Below are 22,504 nucleotides of genomic sequence, written 5' to 3' on the forward strand. Positions count from 1 at the left end.
CACAGGTTGTTTTCTATAGAACAAGGTAGTGAAACTGACGGCTAGCCACTGTAATGAGGTGACGGCAATTCACTCTTCATGAAGAACTGGACTGTCTGCCAGGTGTAAGCTAACAGTGCATGGAGAAGACAATGTGCCACAGGCTGTGTGGTGCTTTAGTATGACAAACTCACCTTCGACCGAAGGAAGAACTGTGCGTCTCATGGCTAACACTAGTCCAAGTGGACAGCCTAGCAGGAAACATTCTGACACCTCGAAGTCAAAACGGCCTGGATGCAACAATGGACTGCTTCCTCCAGTGCTTAGGTCTATTCCATCCTGAACCAGACTACACACACACACACACACACAATATTAATGCACATATAAATCAGCTATATCTAAAGAATATGTTTTTATGGCCAGTGTATATTTACCAATGCTAAGCAAAAGAGATTAATAGTTTGATGACAACATAATAAATAAGATTTGCCTACAAAACTCATCACATACACTGAAGGCTCTAATGAAAACAATAATAGGATGGGTGTCTGAAACAGGCATTAAACCTGAACAAAATCCTGACAAATCCTTTAGTCTATATCATCCGTAATATAAAGCAACCTCAGTCATCATCCTTGACAAACCTTGTTAAAAAATATGTGGAAATAGGATCTCTGACTTCAGTTCTCCCAACAATGGGCTGTGAGATGGAGATGCCATGTATCAACAGGTCCGTTTCTAGAATTTATATTAAAAATTGGATAGAACAGAAATTACTGTAATGAGATGTTACATTTTTCAATATCCAAACCCCTCATAATCATTCATGGTGAAGGTCCATATACAGTATAGTTTTGGAGATGGTTTCAAAAATTGGTGGCTAACCCAGTCTTGTGCTTATTTTACACAGGAGCAGGAAATATTAGCCTTGGAAGAGTGACATCACTGGTTTGACATTTTAATAAAGGAAGTTAGATGTTTTTTTCCCTTAACTTTCTTAATTTTGATGTTGTCCACACCTACCAACCAGGCTCCAACAATGCAAAGTGCCCTGTCTTGGAAAACTGATATATCAGAGGCAGAGAGTCAGAGAGAGAACAACTTTGTATCAAATCAAATCCTGGTCAGACATCCTGGAGTAGGTTGAATGCTGATGTCTTTAAGATTTCCCATTATTTGTTATGACCAACACCAGGTCTGTAATCTCCATTCCATGGTTTCTAATCGCAGGTATTCATATCCCAAGGGTAAAAGGGCAGATTGAGAGAATCAGCATGTAGATGTTTCTGCAATGTGTTTTGTTGTACAATCCCACTATGTAGGTGTAGATTCTTATTTGGGCAGATAATCAAGTCATCACTGCTTCTGTAAGTATGCAGTCATGTGAAGCACAGTTTGGGAATTAGCTTCCATGATTTCCCAGCTAACAACTCCAGACAGCCTTCTCCAGAGGCAGTGATGGCAAGGTACAAGAGGGCACGGGAAAGTGCTCAAGTGGCCAAGAGATGAGCCATTGCTTCTCAGCAGCATCAGAGAAACTAGAAGCAAAGGCTGGATTTGGCTCTCATTTGTGAATTCTACAATGAGCATCCAAATTGACCTGGGTTGCAGAGAGTCAGACACATAGGAGAGGCTGGTGTTACACTTCTGGCACTCACTGCCATGTGCCTAGCTACTGCAAGGAATACCCAAGAGCCGCATTACTCTACGTCACAGAGAATCTCAGGCAACTGTGGGAAATTTCAAAACAGAAGTAAATGCACATAGTGCATGTTTATATGGGAACAGACGGTATAAGGCTGTGGAAGGCAGATGGGCCACATAATGGCAGGTTGAAGGAGACTGACAAATTCACTGAGACCATGGCCAAGTGCCAGCTACACACATATGCTCAGGCTTACCAGACTAAATTGATGTATTCAGTTGATTTAAATGTTTGTATGAAATTCTGAGAAAATGTAACATACATGCAAGTATTCTTATCTTGTATTACCTTAGCTGGGACAAGAATGGGCCACAAATCCGATGAAAACGAGAATTTGTTGTGTTTGTGAAACTTGCCTGCTGAGAAGTGGATGTTGTTGGCTCTTGGATGAGTCAATCGCACACGAGTCACTTTGTTTGCGGGTGAGCCGTTTCCTCCTGACGCGACTCCCATCAGGGGCTGAAATGTCAGTGTTGCTTTTGCTGAGGCGCTTACTGGAGCGTAAACCCAAGTTGGCCTCTTCTAGAAGCCCTGGGTTATTCTGTGTTGGATGGGAGCATACAATACAGCCAGGAGAAAAGAATCGCCATTACAACTACATAACACTTTTACCTCAGTACAAAAAAAATCCAATTCCTTTTAAATAATGGAATGTATTTCAAAAGCACTGTAATACAGTCACTAAAAGAGTCATATTATGATATGGTGCTTCTGAGGAAACAAAATCAAAATTGGATTAAAAAGGGAACTTATATTGAAACCAATAAACAATAACCAATCACGTGAGGTAATGGACAGACAAGAGTGGAGTGAGACAACTTTGGAATGGATCTAAGTAAACTTACAGCCAGAATCCAGCCTCAAGCTACATAGTAGTTTTAGCGTGAAATACACACCCTTAGGCTCTCCATACTGTTGTGTCTCCCTCTGTGACTAGGTGTGTCATGCTGTGGGCTGTTGCTGAAACACAGTGCATCAAAACATAGCACGCCACCCACACAGTCACCCAACAGACACACCTGGTCAACAGCACACACACACACACACACACACACAAACAAATCAGATCCTACAGCAAAAGCAGTGTGCTGTAACACAGAGCTCCACAGTAGGAGAGCTTAGTGGTGGCCACAGCTCAATAGGACTGTCAATAACCTTAATTACAGCAACAAAACAACTGTTGTGGCTTCTTAATTACTTATGACATGCAGTAACTGTGCTTGGATTTCATTTGAATTTGGGAAAAGTCTATGACAAACACATTGGCAAATTCAGAGCCTAATCTCAGATGCGTATGTTTTTTTTTCTTGATCAGGAGGTTAATTTGTTAGTCATGCAGTATCATAATGTTTTGGTCCACTCAAGTGATGCACACTGAATATAAATATAAACAAAGGACACTTCCTCTACAAATCATTTGTGCATTGTAAATTAACAATCATGTATTACTGCAATTATCATGTGGGCTAAGGAATCCGAACAAATTGGCAGAGAGTCCTCTCCTACTGTGGAATGACTCATCAGTGATGACTCACACTCCCCCATCAAATTCTCCCCATTACTACTGTGATGAAGGTTGCATTTTAATGCTGTACTAAGACCAGATTAGAACAGCTTCTCAGTACCAAAGCTCTAACTGGGATATTGTGAGACATACAATCAAAGCTAGTAAAATAAAATAGTTTAAAAAAAAAAGTCTGATCTGATTCTGATCCACAGAAGACCAACCTGGCCAGTGAAGCCTTGTCCTTCAGGGGACTGCAGGAAGCTGTGGTAGACCTTATTGGCTTGGGCGATAACTATTGCCACAGCATCCTGGTAGTGAGGCGCTGCAATAGCAAGCAGGGGAAGTGCTGCCAGTGGAAGGTGATCCACACTGCTCGACACACAGCTCTCATCATAACTGTAAGGGTTCAGGCTGTGACAGAAAGAGATACATGTCATGTACAGTAGATAAAACTAAGCAAATTGTTACAAATCTTGCAAATACAACCCTGATCATGATACAACACCTTGGATTAACACAGATAACATTATTCTGCCTTCTTATCCAAACTAAATCTGGTAGGAAAGATGGAGAGATGAAGTTAGAGACAGTGTCAGAGCCACAGTCTGGGTCTCCGCCAAGCCTAGAAAAAGGGCCCTTTTATGCCCTTTAAAGTCATGTCAAAAACATGTAGCAGGAAGCTCTCTCTCTCAATTTTCCTTCCAAATTAATGAACACTGATGTTCTGCCTAGCAAATGGTATGAGATATGAAGTATGTGTTTTCAGTGATGCTTCTTATTAGTGGTTAACAATATGGAAGACTATGTAAGCATTGTCACTACATATAATTATTATTACATAAAATTACTGCCCAGGTTTAAAACTTTGTGGCAAAAGAAAAATCTTGAGTCCTGGATAAATTTAAACTTTAGCCACACCATGAAAACAGCTCTGCTTCGATCACTGCTTGCAATGCAACTAGCCATGCAATGAATTACTTAGCATGACAATCACAAAGCATTACACATTAAGACTGTCAATCCTAACTTAATTTTTGGTCATTTTTATTAAGGCTGAAATTTCACAAGCCTCCCTAGTTTGAGTCAAGTCAGGGCAACATGCAACTCAAGTATGACTCAAGTCCCAGTCCCTAACTTGAGTCCTGATTGTTACTTCCAAGTTCTACATTTCAGTATTGCATTCCGATATGGTTTTGATGTTGTATGTTTTATATCCCAGGAGAATCAGGCCTCTTGGTTTAGTGATTAATAAATATCAAAATGTGATATACACATTTTGCTCTCTGTTAAATGTCATCTGCAGCTGGCATGAGCTCTCTATGCAGCCGTATGGCTCAGCGGAAAGAAGGACTGCAGAAACAGTCTAAGTCTATTCATCACTAGCTTTGAAGGAGGCGTGCAGCCTAAATCATGTGTAAGCAGGTTCACCTTTCTGATATAAATTAAATAGCTGAAGATCAGCCTTCACTCAGTGTTCTTCATTAGCTTTAATTTTTACCTTTCACAGTTCAGCCTTCAAAGTGCTTCTCCTTAAACATTTCCAAAAGACATCAGACAGCCAACTCTCGCATTACTCTTTGATATAATTTCTCTAAGCAAGTGGATCACAAGATTGAATCCTGAGAATGCCAGAGCCATCCCTGTCTGGGAGCCAAGGGAGCAAAATTGGGGTGGGAGGGATGGAATACTCAAACTCCCCTGTCAATCACAGTAACACCAGTCAATCACATGTGTATGCAGGCGTCATGTATGTGGAACACATTGACACAGCATGAGTAGCAATTGAGATGCCTTTGGCTGGCTTTATATTTCTCAGAGGAAGCACGTGTACCCTTCACCTACCCCAGTTGGTAGTTGTTTTATGATAGGAGAGAGCTGGCTGGTAGGTGGGAATTGGCAGGTGACCAAATTGGGGAGAAAAAATGGGAGTAAAATGGTGTCTGGAGCAAGGCTTGATCTTTTAAGTGGCCAATAAAGGTTAATTTTTCAGCAGTGCTATTATTTTTTGGTCACTCATTCAAAATTGTGGTGAGACAAATTATCAGCTTTCCAGACATTAAGTCAGCGGTGAGCCATAGACAAAGCACAGATAATGATAATGATATTTTGCAAACAATAAATTAAACATAGCACAAGAGCCTTAAAAGTTCAAAAATAAATTATGGCCCTCAAACAAGAAATCCTTGAGGAATGCAGCCACAACAACAAAGATGGATCAAATTTCACTGGCACCACTCAAGTAAGCTCTAAAGAATTTGTTAGAAGAATGAGGCAAATGTGCTCTCATATGAGTCAGGTATTCCCAGCTTCACAACATGGATTCCCCTACTGCTCTTTTAAGACTAGAAAATAAGGCAAGAGAGATGAAGCACCTCTATCAGCTAATACTCCAAGATGACAAAGAAACAATGGACCCACAAGAAATGCATTCATTTGCAATTCCTTTTTATGAGAAACTATCAGTCAGAGGCTGGTGACAGCTCTCTGGCTGCTGAGCTCCTCTCAGAGGAGGACAGATGGGATTTATAAAGCCCACTGACTTTCACTGAGATAACAAGAGCTGTGCGAATACAGAACAATGGTGAGTCACCTGGGCTGGATACCTTTCATCAGAATTCTGCAAAAGATTCTGGAACTTAACTGGCCCTGACTTTTATGATGTCTTGTCTGAGTATTGATCAAAAGACTCAGGAGCCCTTGGCTTCTTTTTTTTGGCATCCTGTATCTGTATTGATTTTAAAACATTAACTAAAGCGTTGACCAACTAGAGATGCACTGATACTAAATTTCTCAGCCGATACGGATAACCGATTATTCAGAGTGATATCGGCCGATACCTAAAACCGATATTTCTGCCTTTTATGCCTTCTTTTAAATGAATAATAATTAATTCCATAATTCTGAAAGAAATTCAAATAAAAACGTTATTCTCTCCATTTCACCAAGTTGTTTCACAGTACCTGGTCTCATAAACAGAAAACACATTACTCAAATTAACATTAACACATTAACTAAATTCTGAAGATTAAAGTAATTAACTTTAGACTTAACTTATTTAATGTCATTAACTTTAGACTTAACTTATTGAATGTTATGAATTCATATTAACAGAATTAACTGACTGAATTCTAAAAAACCTTCTGTTAGTCTCACATTCACTCACAACAAACAAAAGCTTTTCTACTTCATCATTGAACATCAAACTGGTAATATATAATATAAACTTTTTTATATATATTAACATTAACTGCATATGAAATATAGGTTACTACTCTACAAATATATTTTTCTGTGCAATATATACTTTTTTGTCAACTCTTTGTCAACTTTTTGGTGAAAAATTGTCTTTATCGGCTGATACAGATTATAGGCCGGTACATCGGTGCATCTCTAACATCAACCATAATACAGTACATGAAGACCAGAATTATTGCAACCCTAAATTAACTATTTTTCATCAATTGTATGCCATCAACTTTGAGCCTTATAGCCTTACTTGGGAAATGCTTTCACAGATTTGCAGCTCTTGGTTTTCCAGAGGTGGCTCTAGTTAAACTAACAGGGTAATAAATTTATCCAAACTATCAAAAAGCTACATCTGCTCACATTAATGAGGCTAATCTTTACTTTTTGGGGACTGGCAAAAACAGGACCTTATCAGCTCCTATGTAATTGGACCCAGGATGGTTTTAGAATTGTCAGTCCTCTTGAATCCTTTTGATGAATACATGAAGAACTAAGAAGACTAAGCAGACCATGTTATAAGGACAGAGATGGAAGTGGATACTCTCACAGCAATCTTACATTGGAAAGACCTGTGTTGCTAATAATATAACAGCCTCAATGCTCTGGTATACAGTACATGTACATTTCTGGACACCACTGGAGTATTGCTTATGCATATTCAAGTCGTTTGTCAAATTTGGCATAACAGTCACAAAGTTTTACATCTTTCAGCAGCATCTGTGCCTTGTGGACACTTGTTTCTTTCATAGTTTGGTTGTGTCCATTGCTATAACAAAGTCTGATTGATCTACTATCTGTACAAGAACCAGGGGTCTCATTTATTAACTTTGCGTATACATAGTTTCAACAATGCATACGCATGTTTCTATGCACAGAATGTGGTTTATCAAGCTTTGCTTCTGCGTGAGAATGTGCATAAATTTCTGCACACACCTGACCATGCATATTATATGCAGGTCAACTACCGGTTAAACTGAGTATGGGGTATACGCTTCTATCCTGCTTACAGTCAATCATATCACCATAATTAAGAGAGAAATTACATGCTTTTTGGTGCTCACAACAAAGTGCAGACAGGTGACACAGATGGAATGTAAAGTAAAATCATATCAAATGCACAGCTAAAGATCATTTGGGATGATGCCTTGTTTGAAGATTTGGCTCTTGCAGCTTTGCAGAGGGAGGACCAAGTTTTAGAGACCACTGGAAACTTTGTTGAGAGTAATGAATGGCTCGTCAGTCAATTTGGTTTGTCCAGTACAATTTTAATTGGTCTCTATTCTCCCGCTTTTAGCTACAGTACAATCACTACGAGAGACGGGTGGCATTTCCCAACCAACTATGAGTCGAATAATGGCACATCTGCATTCATGTTGCTCACACTGCAATACATTACATTTCAGAACAGGTAGCAGAATATGATGAATTGACATGCCATCCCGAAGTTTGTAAATGTGACTGAGGCAGTAGAATGCACACATGTACTTCTAAAATGTTTTTTTTAATCGTATTTATTTATTAGACAAACTAATTCTCAAAGTGTCAAATAAAAATGTTCTGTTTTGCTCTACTTTGTGCAACAGTATCTCTACTTCATTGACAGTGAAGTTAATCTTTTAAGACCTTTCAACATGCTCCATGTTGTTCGTAACAAGCCAGTCTATACAGGATTTCGCTGATTTTTTTGTGATAGTTGCAGCCAAAAATGCTTGATTTTGCGGTGGTTTTATATATATATATATATATATATATATATATATATATATATATATATATATATATATATATATTTGCAATGCAATTTGCTGAGTTTTTGTGCATTTTTGCGGAAAATTACGTGAATTTGGCAAAATTGCAATTGCACGATATTGTTTTGAATGATACTTCTTGGTAAATTGAGAACTTTTAGCTTTACTCATGTTCGACGCATGTGCATTGGAGAGGCTTTGCCTGAATGTGCGTTGTGATTACATCACATGATGAGTCTTGGCCCAAAATTGTTGAAAACTGTGGTAATTTTGAAAAATTGCAAGCGCCTCCGAATACTGCTTAGTTAATTACTGCGATTGCAAAATCCAGGAAGGACTGACAAATGGCTTCTCCAGCAGACTACTGGGCTTTTTAAAGGGACGTTATTTACTATATAAAGCAAATGAGTGTGGCCGTGCACAAGCACAATAATTCAGAATGTGTGGAATTTATCAACATCCATTATATACAACTGTGCATACACACGTGATAAATCAAAATTTTCTTGTGCGTACTGCTTGTTCTTATGCACAAATGTAGGAACTTGTTCTACACATGCAATTAAGTAATTACTGCATGCAAGCAGCTGATGGTAGAGGTACTGTAGCACCCTGTCACTGTTTTACCTTGCTGGAAGAAATATACACGACTAGTCTGCTATTAACATAGGAAATATGTGCATGCTGGAACATTGTATCATAATGACACCAGCAGAATACGCTGTTTTCCACACCGATGCCTAAATTATTTATAGCAGTGACTTTTATCCCTAAAGGACATCGTTATCCTATGGCTGCATGTTTGTCACCTGCAAAGGCTTCTGAACTGGAAAGAAGCGAAAAGCCATAAAGGAGAAAAATAGACTAATGATCAAATGTAAACTAATGTGGAAACCAAGGTATTGATCTTAAATTGCTTTTCTTTTTTACACTCCTACATCAACTCCTTCTACAATATGTACCCTCATTAACAGCATTTAGTAGCATCTGTGCTTTGAAAGGCAAAACCTTCAAAGCTTTAGAAATTAAGCATGCTGAGGTGCCTGTTTGGATTCTCTACAGGTGATATCTGTCAGCTCTCAAAATAGCCAAGCTTTAGTTGGGGTTGAGCAAGACATTCAATATAACCCTTTAAGATGGTCCAAAACATTTGGGAGGCTTATTAGTTTTACCTGGTTTTTCATCTCATTAATAGATAACAAACAACAGTGTCGTTAAACCTTAATCCACTCACTATAGCACATACTCAGAATCAGCAATGCTCCCAAAGAACCACTCCAGATAGTGCACATATGTTAGCATGTCATGCAAATGCTTAACAACTTCGCAACACCCTTGTTTGCTAATTGGGAAAATGTCAGCACATTGTGATTTTCATCATCGCTTAATTGACATAACCTTTTAGCGGAATCATTAAGCTGGATAGCACATGACTGACTACCATCAGAAACTGACATCTTCCCAATTAGCAAACAAGCTGCATATGATACATGTTGCTCATGTGCCTACATCGGAAGGAGAAGTGTGTACTATCTAGAAGCTTATGAATAGGCACAATGAATGACAAGTCCTAAAAATAGATAAAGAGAACCCAATTAAACAAATGAGACAAAACATATTATTCTTGGTCATTTATTTATTGAGGGAAAGGATCCAATATTACATATCTGTGAGTGGCAAAAGTATGTGAACCTTTGCTTTCAGTATCGGGCGTAACCCATTTGTGCAGAAACAACTACAACTAAACATTTCCGGTAACTGTTGATCAGTCCTGCACATCGGCTTGGATGAATTTTAGCCCATTCCTCAGTACAGACCAGCTTCAACTCTATGACGTTGGTGGGTTTCCTCACAAGACCTGCTTGCTTCAGTTCCTTCCACAACATATCTATTGGATTTAGGTCAGGACTGTGACTTGACCATTCTGAAACATTACCTTTATTCTTCTTTAACCATTCTTTGGTAGAACAATTGTGTGCTTTGGTCTTGCTGCATGACCCACTTTCTCTTGAGATCCAGTTCACGGACAGATTTCCTGACATTTTCCTTTAGAATTTGCTGGTATAATTCAGAATTCCTTGGTCCATCAATGATGGCAAGCCGTCCTGGCCCAGATGCAGCAAAGCAGGCCCTGTTAAAACTATGATACTACCACCACCATATTTCACAGATAAGGATAAGGTTCTTATTCTGGAATGCAGTGTTTTCCTTTCTCCAAACATAACGCCTCTCATTTTAATCATCTCATTTTTAAATGCTTAGAAATTGCTCTGGGACCTCATGGACTATGACACATCATGCCCTTGGAGTGACCTTTGTTGGTTGACCACTCCTTGGGAAGGATAACAATGGTCTTGAATTTCCTCCATTTGTACACAATCTGTTTGGTTGTGGATTGGTGGAGTCTAAACCATTTAGAGATGGGTTTGTAACATTTTCCAGCCTGATGAGCATCATCAACTCTTTTTCTGAGGTCCTCATAAATCTCCATTGTTCATGCCATGATACACTTCCACAAACGTTTTGTTTAGATCAGACTTGTGAAGATCAGATAGATCCCTGTTCTTTAAATAAAACAATGTGCTCACTCACACCTGATTGTCACCCCATTGACTGAAAACACATGACTCTTTTTACATACTTTTGCAACTCACAGATATTGGATTATTTTTCTCAATAAATAAATGATCAAGTATAATATTTTTGTATCATTTGTTTAATTGGGTTCTCTTTATGCACTTTTAGGACTTGTTTGAAAATTGTATGATGTTTTAGGTCATATTTATGCAGATATATAGAAAATTCTCTAGAAAAGGGTTCACAAACTTTCAAGCACCACTGGATCTAGTAGAAGATTGTGTCTCCTTATACCTTTCAGAACAGCCTGTATTTGCGTTAGCATGTATTCTATAAGATGCTTGATGCTTTTAGCAGCAATGTTGAATGATATATACAAGCTTGGTGACATGGTAGATTATAATGCTGGTGGTCCATGTGAAAGTAAATAAATTGCAATGAAGGTATGAACTTGGTTAGCAACAATGTTCACCATGCATACTGTACATCATGCTTTTCAAACATTCTCCAATGGATATCAACTGGACTAATGTGTATTAGGAAAGCATTCTGCTCATAGTCACACTGCCAAGAATCCAGGAACATGGATTCAGACCACAGTGCCCCCTGGAAACTTGCCTTCTTGTTTTTTTGCTGACATCACCTAACTTGATCATCAGTTGCTGCAATCCATTAAAGGTTCTGGGATAACACTCCAATTTGGCACAGCAACGCTTGGCACAACAATGTCCACAGTGACCCTGATCAGCATAAAGCACTTGAGTGCACATGAATGAACACTCACACTAATGTTGAATTCAGATATGACCTGTCTGTTTACGTGCATGATTCTTGCCATTCACCTTTGCCCACAAGCCCGTTTTTGTCATTCAGATCACAAACCACTGGTAGTTTTCTGTTCTTTGCACTATTCTTTGCCATGACAACCTTCAAGTTATTGTGCATTACAAGCCCCAGAATCCTGTTAAAATTGCCATGTCTAGTGCCTTCTATTATGGCACATGTAAAGTCATTCGTTGTGCGTATTCATAAGCTTAATTTCTTACATTTTTCATATGTTCAGTAAGCATTTTATCCTGATCAGGGTTATCCAGAGCTTATCCTGGAAACAATAGGCTCAAGGCCATCAGTCCATCACAGAGCAAAGAACAAGCAATAATATATTTTTCATTGCTTTCATTTTCAAAAGACATAAAGTTTCCTTACAATACACTGAAAGTTCTCGTCAGGATTCTCATTCTGACCATTAACATCTCAACCTACAACAATGGAAATATGACAGCACAATTAATGAGGTGGGAAAAGGAGTAGAGTTCTCAAAAACTGCACCACAGAATACAAAGATGCTCTTGAAAAAAAAAACTGCCAAAGTTGGCACATTATTATCTTGAATTAAAAACTGGCAATAACAATCATTTTAACCACAAGTGTTTAATTGTTCTAGCCGATTGTGTATGAATTTGTACATGCTTCCTATGCCTGCATAACAACAGAGCAGACATGTGCTCTGTACATTGTGCTCTGAAGACTTTTGTGGCTTCTCACCCTCCGCTAATAGTCTCCAGCAGAAACATAGATAAGTGGGACATTAAATTAGCCTGCTAGAAGGAAGCTTGTATTTTCATTACATTGAATCAATAAAGCAGCCCCACTTATGCATGCTTCATTCATCCACAGAACAATGACAATGACACAGAAGTTGACATGGGAAGAAAGTGCAAATTTTTATGCGTGTTTATCTGTTTGTTGACCTTGTATCTAAAGGTTAGAAGGTATAGTGAACCTTATTTTCGGTATTTCATGGATGCATGCATTAAAGATGCAGTGAACTATACATTGAGTTACTGAAACCAATTCCTTGACATCTATTCAGTCTTCTCTGTCAGTCCTCCCAATGGTAAATAATGACAGTCATAAGCCAGAAGGAGAAAAAAAAACCCAAGAGTGATCATATTATTTAAAAATAAAAAAGAGACTCTAGTTGTGTCCCAAATGACACACTATACACTCTATACTTATACTATGCGCTATACACTCTGCCGTCTAGTGTATGAAATTTAGAAGGGTTGTATCATCTCAAATGGCACACTTTCGGTATTGTACTAACCGGAAGTATATGCTGTTTCCCGGGTCGTGGGCAAATAACGTCAAACGCACGTAATGTGATGGAGCTAGCATTAGCGAAATAGCCAAACAGATAACATAAATGAACTGGTACATTTTACGGTTTATGTTAATGTTTCCTTTTATGCCCAACAAGACCTCAGTCACCGTCAGACAGAGGCGTCATCTTAACCGCACGCAAATTTTGCTTGCACAATTTAAACTTAACATAGTACGTTGTGGTTGTGGTTGCTGGCAATGTAAACATCTTTTTTTTTTCATTCAGAGATTTCTGTTACTACTAGTACTGTGATAAATATGGAGGAGGCTGAGGAGGCCTGCAGAATAGCTTGCTGTTTCACATAAAGGACCTAAAAGAAAAACATGCTGAACAAGAAAATAGTGGCCTTGAGGTCAGGAGAAAAGTATCAGATGGGCGAGGTTGGTAATAAAGAAGAAAATCTGCAGGGGGAAGGACAATTATACGTACAAGAACAGCAGAACAGTGTAAAGGAGGTGTGGAGTGAAATGAAGACAATCACTGGTACAAATAGGCTGGAAAGAAATAAGTTCTATTCTGCCATCTTGCCAGATTACCTACCATGCATACCTGTACAGTACGTGGACAATACTCTGATATACATAGTGCCTTCTTACATTTGGATGAAGTCAGAGCCATAATAAGGACTCTATTTTCTTCATTGCCTTTAATACTATCCTGACTTTGTCCTGGATCATTATCTCTTTCCTGTCCTGTCCTGTTCTGGATCATTACTCATTAAACTTCCAAAACAATAATAGATCATTTCCCACACGTTTATGCAATTTCACAAACCTCATAAATGATACACTCATTCCTTTTCATTTATCCATTTTCCATACCGCTTATCCTACACAGGGTTGTGGTTGAGCTTGGAGCCCATCCCAGGTAACACAGGTCACAAGGCAGGGGACACCATGGACAGGGTGCCAACCCATCATAGAGCACAATCACGCACACACACACATTCACACAATATGGACAATTTGGAAAAGGCAATCAGCCTACAACGCATGTCTTTAGACTGGGGGAGGAAACCGGAGTACTCAGAAGAAACCCCAGAAGCACGGGAAGAACATGAAAGGGATTCAAACCCCCAACTCTGGAGGTGCAAGGCAAACATGCTAGCACTGTCGCCACCGGTTTGCTCAATTGGGATTAATCCACACACTTGAAATCTGTATCCTGTGTTTATATATTTCTATAAAGATGCTTTGAGACAATGACCTTTGTAAAAAGCACTGTAGAAATAAAATTTTATTGAATTGAACTAAGCCACCATGGTCTCTTCATGCGTTTCATCAATAGTTTAATGTTTATGTTAATATCAAAAATATAAACCATTCTCTATGTAATTTTTATTAGGAATAGAGTACAACCTATCCGTGTAGTGTTCAGTGAGGTGTTTCCCATCAATTATTTCCAATCATCTGTATGGCATGAATCAGTCAGCCAAATGAGCAAATGTATCAGTTTTATTTACACATCTGCATATTTCTGCCAATAAGCACATCATGATTGTCAGAGAGACTGAGAATTATCCTATATCAACCAATGGATTTCATATAAAGCTGCACTATGTAGATTTTTATAGATTTTTTTCCCACTGGGTGATATTAAAAATTTATATATAATGCCATGAAAGATTTACTTAAACCAGCCAAATACTATTACATTGTACCATAAAACTATTTAATTTTTTTTATATTAAATCCTTTTTTATGACTCTACATCAATCTCAGTGACTCACTTGGAAACCAGGGAAAAGGCCTCCGCACATACAGCAGGACACGGCACCAGCTTGAGTAGTATGTGATGTGTGGCAGCCTCAAAGTGCGCTTGTGCCACTTTCTCCAGCACCGAAGACAGAGTGGCCACATCTGCAGCCTTTGCTCCCAGGTCACCACTGGCCGGGTCCAGAATGTTCCCCCCGTGCACCACCAATACAAGCACCTGGGTTTTACATCTCGTCTGGGAACAAAGGAGACAAGAGAGTTTGCTTAGATGAACAAATAAAAGAGACAACAGGGCTGAATTTTTTAAGAGCTATATAAAAAAAGTATGGTTGTGGGAATATTTGATAAACAGCATTTGGCAAAAGCTCTAATTCAGAGTGACTTATAATACATTCATGAAATTTATACTACTGAGCAGTTGAGGGCCTTAACCCTCAAGGACTTTCCCAAGAGGGTTGGGATTTGAACTCTCAACCTTCCAAGCAGTAGTCCAATGTCTTAACCACTGAGCTACTATTGTGCTTTAAGGGAAAATAAATCTGTACACATTGTTCTAAATGTACTCTGTAAATACATTTCGTGCAGGGGGCAGTGGACATTATTTTTTAGTGTTAACACAAAGAGTCATGCGGAATTTTACAGAAACTAGAGCACTGTTGGTGTGCATCATTCTCTGTGCTTGTACTTTACACTAGTGATACAATTGGAAAGTCCTTTCCACTTCATTTGAGTGTGGACTATCATAAAAGTGTGCTTCCACCAACAACATATTGAACCACAGTTCACTTGGACAAGGGTAGAGACCTCCAAATTTTGGTTGATGAAGGTTTAGTAGTTTGGTTCATAACAGAGTCCTAGAGGAGTGTTCACATCTCCTAAAGCAAACTAAAGAAAAAGAGTGGTGGAAAGTGGTAAAAGGACAAGAGGTCTGGTGGTCTTAACAGAGTTTATGGAGTTTACAATAATATCCGATACAAGTGAATTAAATTAAGTTCAATGCCAATCAACATTACTGTCACAATGCAGATACCATGAAGTGAAGGTATACAGTATAGCAAAACTGTTTTTACAGGCCAAAAGTAAGGAAGCAAACAAGTGATTTTTTTTTTAGTTTCAAAATTATATTGTAGGTACATCAATTTGCCAACGAAACATAGCATAAAAAGTGTGTGTGTGTGTGTGTGTGTGTGTGTGTGTGCGTGTGTCCAGATCTGTATGTATTTAAATTTTTTGTTTATCTATATTATATTTTAAGAGCAAAAGAAAAAAAATCAGATAATAAGAATAAACAGATGTACATCATTGCTGTAGACATTTTGGTCAAACTTTCTGTTTATATTTCTGTCCATATTTATGTTCATATTTATGTTCACAACATTATTGTTGCTTCCAAATATTTGGCTTGCAGTGTACAGCATATGCTGATATACTGTAAAGTCACAACAGCAAAATCTATACAGAAATAATTTGTAGAAACATATAGCATTTCTGATGCTATTGGAGGTTTTACCTCAAGGCTATCTAGTCCATCAATGCTTCTCTGGTGGATGCACCTAGGCTGGTCACGGCGCAGATTCTCTGAACAGCAGATGGATGGAGAGAGACAGAGAGAGCGAGAGAGAGAGAGAGAGAATAAAAGAACCATTACCGGTCACTTCACACAGATGCACAGGTAACTCTGAAATCAGTAGGAAGGTGCACAAAATCATAGATCCAGTACTGTCAAACCTCTCCAAGAAAAACAACACAATCTGTAAATAAATTTTGACACAGGAAAAAAAAAATCTCAGGTATGTGTACAGGAGGTGTACATTTACAGGATGAATGCACAGGATGAGTGAGTGCACAATTAGTTCTCCATCTAGTGTGCTGTCAGTGTCTCTGAGCCAAAATCATTATAATTCACCTTCTTGTTCTATATCTGTTCATCTGAAATTTCTACACTGTCTACTACTGTCTCATGCCACACTGTCCATCTCATGTTCTTAGTGCCCATAGCTCTTTCTCTGACTAATTCAGGGTTATAGCATGGCACACATGTGGAGGCTAATAGATCTGTTATCTGATTTTATATTCTGGCCTGGCCTCCATTCTTATCACAAATGGCAGTGTATCTGCAAAGATGGAGAGGACAGCCTTGTAATAAAAAGATTCAAATGAAAAAAATAATTACATTTATTCAGTAATTTTTCAATAAAATTACAAGGAACATCGCAAATAAAATGCTTACTAGACAGGGCATAGCTGCTCATGCAGATTAGCGATTAGTGCAGGACACAGTCAGCTGTGCCAAAAGCATGGTAGGTAAAAAAAAAAAAAATTTTTAGAAAGCTAGAGCCATTAGAGTCAGAAGGAATAAGTTTGCAGGATGAGTGTACAGGCTGAGTGAATTCACAATTTGGTTCTCCATCTAGTGTGCTATCAGTGTCACTGAGCCAAAACCATTACAATTCACTCTCTTGTTCTGTATTTGTTCATCTGAAATTTCCACACTGTCTACTACTGTCTCATAACTCACTTTGGACAGTCTCATAACTGTCTCATAACTCACATTGGACAATTGTCCAAAGAAGCCTTGAAAAAAAAAATCATGAGTCTTGTTTTGTTCAAGGATGTGACTGTACCATGACCCTATCATCTCTCGTAACTCATGCGAGACAGACTTGTTGGAAAGTGGGAAGACACCCCAACACTGTCATTCTGAGTGTTTAATAATTTAATAAGAAATTAGTAAAAAGTATGGCGTACATTAAAAACAAGCAATACGAAACACAGTAGTAAGGGAAACACTGAGAATGGGCTGACCTTAATCAGATACAAACGTTGAAGTGTGGAGCAAAATATTGTGTAGATTCTGGAGCAGCAGGCGCAGCCCTAATCGAGGAGGACTGACCTTGAATTGGATCTGCAGGTGCTGCTTGGATTGCACAGCCTATCCGTTGGTCTCCAGCTGAGGTCTAATGACTGAGTCCGCAAAATAGTGTCACCATGAGGTCATGATGAGGAATATGGCTTTGGATTACAACTGTACCCTAAATAAATGCTGGCCACAGTTAATTTCACCTAATTAGTCAACTTGAAATGCGAACACCACCATACCCAGCCTCATTCGCCTCCAAAATCACTACCAGAGCTCACACTAACAAACAAGCTTGAAGTTCTAAGCTCTCCTGTTTTTATTAGCATTTTCCATACTGTCCCAACTTTTTCAGAATTGGGGTTGTGGTAGCATAGAGTCATTCAACCCCTTCTCTGTCATCAATAACTGGCTAAAAAGATTGTGTGCCACCAAAGATGTGGATCATATTGAAAACTGGGATACCTTCTGGGGATGGCCTAATTTTTTAAGTGAGGCGGACTTCGCCCAAGTCAGTATTGATCCTCCAGACTAGCACCAAGCATTCTGAAATTTTGTTGTTGTTCTCATTCTATATCCACAGCAAGCTGCTGTGAATGCTAGGTTAGCCAATTCACCTGCACATTCATGCAATTATCCAATCAGATAATCTTGCAGATACAAGTCAAGAGCTTCAGTTAAGGTTTGCATTAAACATCAGAATGTGATCTTACCATAGCATGCATGTTCGTGCCAGACAGGCTGGGCTGAGTATTTCTGAAACCGCTGATCTCCTAGAATTTTCATGCACAACAGTCTCAAGAGTTTATACAGAATGGTGTAAAAACCAAAAACATCCAGTAAGTACTTTGGGCGGAAACACCATGTTCATGAGAGGTCAGAGGAGAATGGCCAGACTTGATCGAGCTGACAGGAACACATTGAACCTTGAGGCAGATGGACTACAACAGCATAAGACCACATTAGGATCTACTCCTATCAGCCATGAACAGGAATCAGAGGCTTCAGTGGGTGCAGGCTCACCGAAACTGGACAGCTGAAGATTGGAAAAATTACCACTGTAGGCCAGTTCCACTCACCACTCTTTGCATTGGGGCAATGGACCACAAGAGTGGTACTTTTCCCCCCTGCTCATAACACAACACTGAATGAACAAACGTGACTGTTTGCACTCAAATTGAGTGTTTTTAATTCAATGTAAATTCAAACTAGTCCTGCTAAACAATCAGCTTTGTTGTTTACTGTAAACACCTTATCTGTGATGATTACATCTCAATCATCTGAAACCATCAACATTCAACAGATTAAGAGCATTCTAAAGAGGTGAACACAGGTGAGATTTCACCTTAAATAATCCTGAGTATTCATAGTGATTACATGTTGTACTGATCTGACATGCAGATGCAATCTGTCTGACCAAAGATAATTGACCAATAATTGAACCAAAAAAAAAGAGTAAGATATGAAGCTAATATGTACCAAACCAAACCAAAGACCAATTGTCTGATACAATTCTGTTGTTCAGCTGAGTGGAACAAATATTACCGGTTGCAAAAAAACCTCTCTTGACTCATGAAAGAAAATGACATGTACTCCTAAACTATATTTTTGTATTTAGCTGAGGAAAAATGCATTAAAACTACTCTTACAAGTTCAATTTATTCTTGTAACAGAGTAAATGTTTCATGAGTATGTACCTCTGATAAACTGGAGTATACACGTAAGTACAAGACATTTGTTACACAGAAAACCTATATGAGATATATATATACAGTATATATATATATATATATAGAGAGAGAGAGAGAGAGAGAGAGAGAGAGAGAGTTGTGTTTCATAGAAATGTGTTAATTAAGTATGATATGATATGGTACTTAGGTGCAAGAAAGAGAGAACACGGCTGCGTTCATTGCTCCATACAGCATAAAATTGAGCAGACACATTTATTTCTATTTCCAACTCTAGCACTTTCATACAGTACATGTTAGCAAACTCCGCTTTTTCTTCATTTAGACTTTGTGTTTAGGTTTAATGAGCCTGTGTCTATTTTCTTTAGGGGTGAAAAAATGCAGCACTGCTTCAGGAGAAGTAGAAATCCAATGACCAAATAATCAAGCATGCCTCAAAAAAAGCTCAGCCTTACTAGAATACCCCACCCCATGCCCCTCAAACTTTCTTTGTTGCATTGTAGCTTTGTCAGCTAAATAAAAGTGACTTGTAGAAGCTAGTATTAATACATTAATACAAATACGAATGTGTTTTTTTTTGTGTGTGTGTGTGAGTGGCCAGAGCCTTTGATGGCCAGAGTGGATAAAGTCTTTGATAGTGTCTGGAACTAGAGGAAGTGCATTTTACTTTCTACAAAAGCGTTCTGGATTAATTAGTTATTTGTTCTAATTTATTGATACCCAGCATGTGCTCTAATCCAACCCTGACCTGATGGAAACATAATGGGTTTTCAGTAGTGCTACTGACTAGGCTTGTTTTTTATTAGAAGCTACAGATTTCTCTGAAGCTCCTATCATAGTATAACACCCATGTACAAAAAAACTACATACCTTAGTAGCTTGATTATGTTAGGAACAATACATTAACATAAAGGAGTGATTAAACATGGCATGGAAACTGTAGATAGAGAATGAGAGAAAGAAAAAGAGACTGCAGAACAGGCTGCCTGTTCACTGGCTTATGTTAGATCCTTTACAGTAGAAGCAGAGGCAAGCTCTTGCCAGTAGCAACTGCACCACTGCAGTGAAGCTAAAGAGGAAAAGGAATGTTTCTTACACACAGCTCAGCCAGCAACACTGTGAAGCTGCACCATCGATGTAATAGTTAATGGGCACAAACGTAGTCAGTGTTGATCTGGTTGTCAGCATCATAGAGGCAAATTTACACCAAAAGAGTCAGGTTTTATTCTTTCACACAGGCTTGAGTGGGCAGACACATATTGTATAAAGCTCGCAGGACAACAAAGGCCCTATATTTTCAGTAATGTTCAATAAAATTATTTTTTAGTACAAAAGCTTTCAACTAGAATGGGCACAAATCAGATATCTGAAGTTTGCATATTAGGCAAATTTTACAACCAGCAGCAACTCAGTAGAAAATGCCACCTTCATTAAAATAGGAGACCATAGGATGCAGTGTTTTCCATCCATCCATCCATCCATCCATTAATCTACCCACCTACCCACGCATCCACCTATCCATCCATTAACCTATTCTTTCATTTTCAGAATTGCTTTGGGAGCAGAAGTGAGATTATAAACAGTCAAATGAACTCCTCTACCCTGGAGCATATATTCAGTGTCTCACACACATCTCACAACACAGATATGCTTCCAATTTAACCAATGTTTCAATCCACAGCAACTCTGTGAAGCACGCAACTCACATCCGTGAATAAACAACCCCTGTCTACCTATCCTACACTGTTTTTATGCACCATGTCACACTCCCACGTTCACCAACATGGTGAACCAGAACAAACAATCATTGTTTATTTAGTGAATACTAGATAACATTTTACACTCTGTTTGTTCTCAGGGCTAAATACACTATATGACTAGAAGTATGTGGACATCTGAACATTACACCTACATGAGCTTACTGGATATCCCATTCCATAACCAAGGGCATTAATGTGAAGTTACCCCCCTTTGAGACTATAACAGCCTCTACTATTCTGGGAAGATTTTTCACTAGATTTTGCAGCATAGCTATGAGGATTTCTGCCCACTCAGCAACAAGAGCATTAGTGAGGTCAGGATCTGATGTTGGATGAGAATGTCTGGCTCACAATCAAAGTCCCAATTCCTCCCAAAGGTGTTCAGTGGGATTTGGTCAGGGCTCTGTGCAGGCCACTGATGTTCCTCCACAATTTCTCAAACTATGGACCTTGTTTTCTTTATGGACCTTGTTTTGTGCACATATTTCCCTGCAACTTCCTGTGTTTGTGTGCACTTGTTTTGTGTTCCCCTAATTAGTTACCTTATATAAGTTCAGCTGTTTCCCCCCTTTGTTTCTAAGAAAAGAATATCTCCACTTGCATTTGTGTCCTGGCCCACATCAGCTTTGTTACATTATTTACTTTATAGATGTACAGATATTATATTTCTCCTTTGGTCTAGCACTTTAACATACACACAAATTCCTGTATCAGAAATGTCTGTTTTTAACAGACCAATGCCCAACATTGGCCCAATATACAGGTTGGCTGATGTACCAACCACTAATAAAACTACCTGCTTTCACACAGAGCATTACAGCTAAATAGTACAGTCTAGGGATGTCACGAGAACCGATACTTTGCTACCAAGTCGGTACCAACATTCTTAAAACATGACAGTACTTGTTTTTCTGCAGTAGCCTTAGTACCGTTTGTAACGAAAGTTCCGAAAGTACCGAGGCTGTGACTCTTCCGGACCTGATGGGGGAAGCAAATACGCACAAGTGTTTTAGTCGGTCCACAAGTGGTGAAGAAGAAGAGGAACGCCGACAAGCACACGGGAAAAACTACAGAAGTTTAGCTTAGCTTAACAAGTTTAGCTCCGCCCCGACTTGTTGAGAGGAAAGCTAGTATCGGTTTCCAGTGTGCAACCGATGCTATCGTTCATTTCAAACAAAGCGAGGAAACACCTGGAATTTGGCGAAGCACCTGAAAGACGGTCCTATATTATGTTTGTTTAAGACAGCTGGCATTGCGGCCGTGAAACCAGCTAACGTTATGCTCCATGTAATGTTTGCGATAGCCAGTTATTTGTTAACGACGCTAACGCATTGCGATGTTATAAACTACCTCCTAATGGGCCACCATGCATCGCCATTCAGCCCGTGTCCTGTCAGATAAATGTAGCCTAATGTCACTAATAATTATTCAAATGTTCATGCTTTTAATACATCGTTTTGGCCTGCCACCATATCCGTGAATTTAAACGAATGCATTCAGAGTATAAGGTGTGTGCGTGCGCGAGTTTAGGAATGCACCTCCGGAGAGTCATTGT

The 22,504-nt window shown here is 38.9% G+C and overlaps 1 protein-coding gene across 3 annotated transcripts in view; it reads right to left on the minus strand.

Annotated features, from left to right (window-relative positions):
- Positions 1-22,504, minus strand: part of pitpnm3 (PITPNM family member 3) — a 60,803-nt gene that overhangs the window by 12,784 nt on the left and 25,515 nt on the right. For all 3 annotated transcript variants that reach the window (XR_008388323.1, XR_008388322.1, XM_053647837.1), the window contains exons 4-9: positions 16,155-16,222; positions 14,659-14,879; positions 3,416-3,605; positions 2,584-2,706; positions 2,044-2,228; positions 174-328 (exon numbers count right to left, since the gene is read on the minus strand). Coding sequence is in view for 1 of the 3 variants with exons in the window: in XM_053647837.1 (XP_053503812.1) it covers positions 174-328; positions 2,044-2,228; positions 2,584-2,706; positions 3,416-3,605; positions 14,659-14,879; positions 16,155-16,222 (942 nt within the window). In the remaining 2 variants the exon portion in view is untranslated. The remainder of the gene's footprint in view (positions 1-173; positions 329-2,043; positions 2,229-2,583; positions 2,707-3,415; positions 3,606-14,658; positions 14,880-16,154; positions 16,223-22,504) is intronic.

Source organism: Ictalurus furcatus, chromosome 17, assembly GCF_023375685.1.
Source record: "Ictalurus furcatus strain D&B chromosome 17, Billie_1.0, whole genome shotgun sequence".
Lineage (NCBI taxonomy): Eukaryota > Metazoa > Chordata > Actinopteri > Siluriformes > Ictaluridae > Ictalurus > Ictalurus furcatus.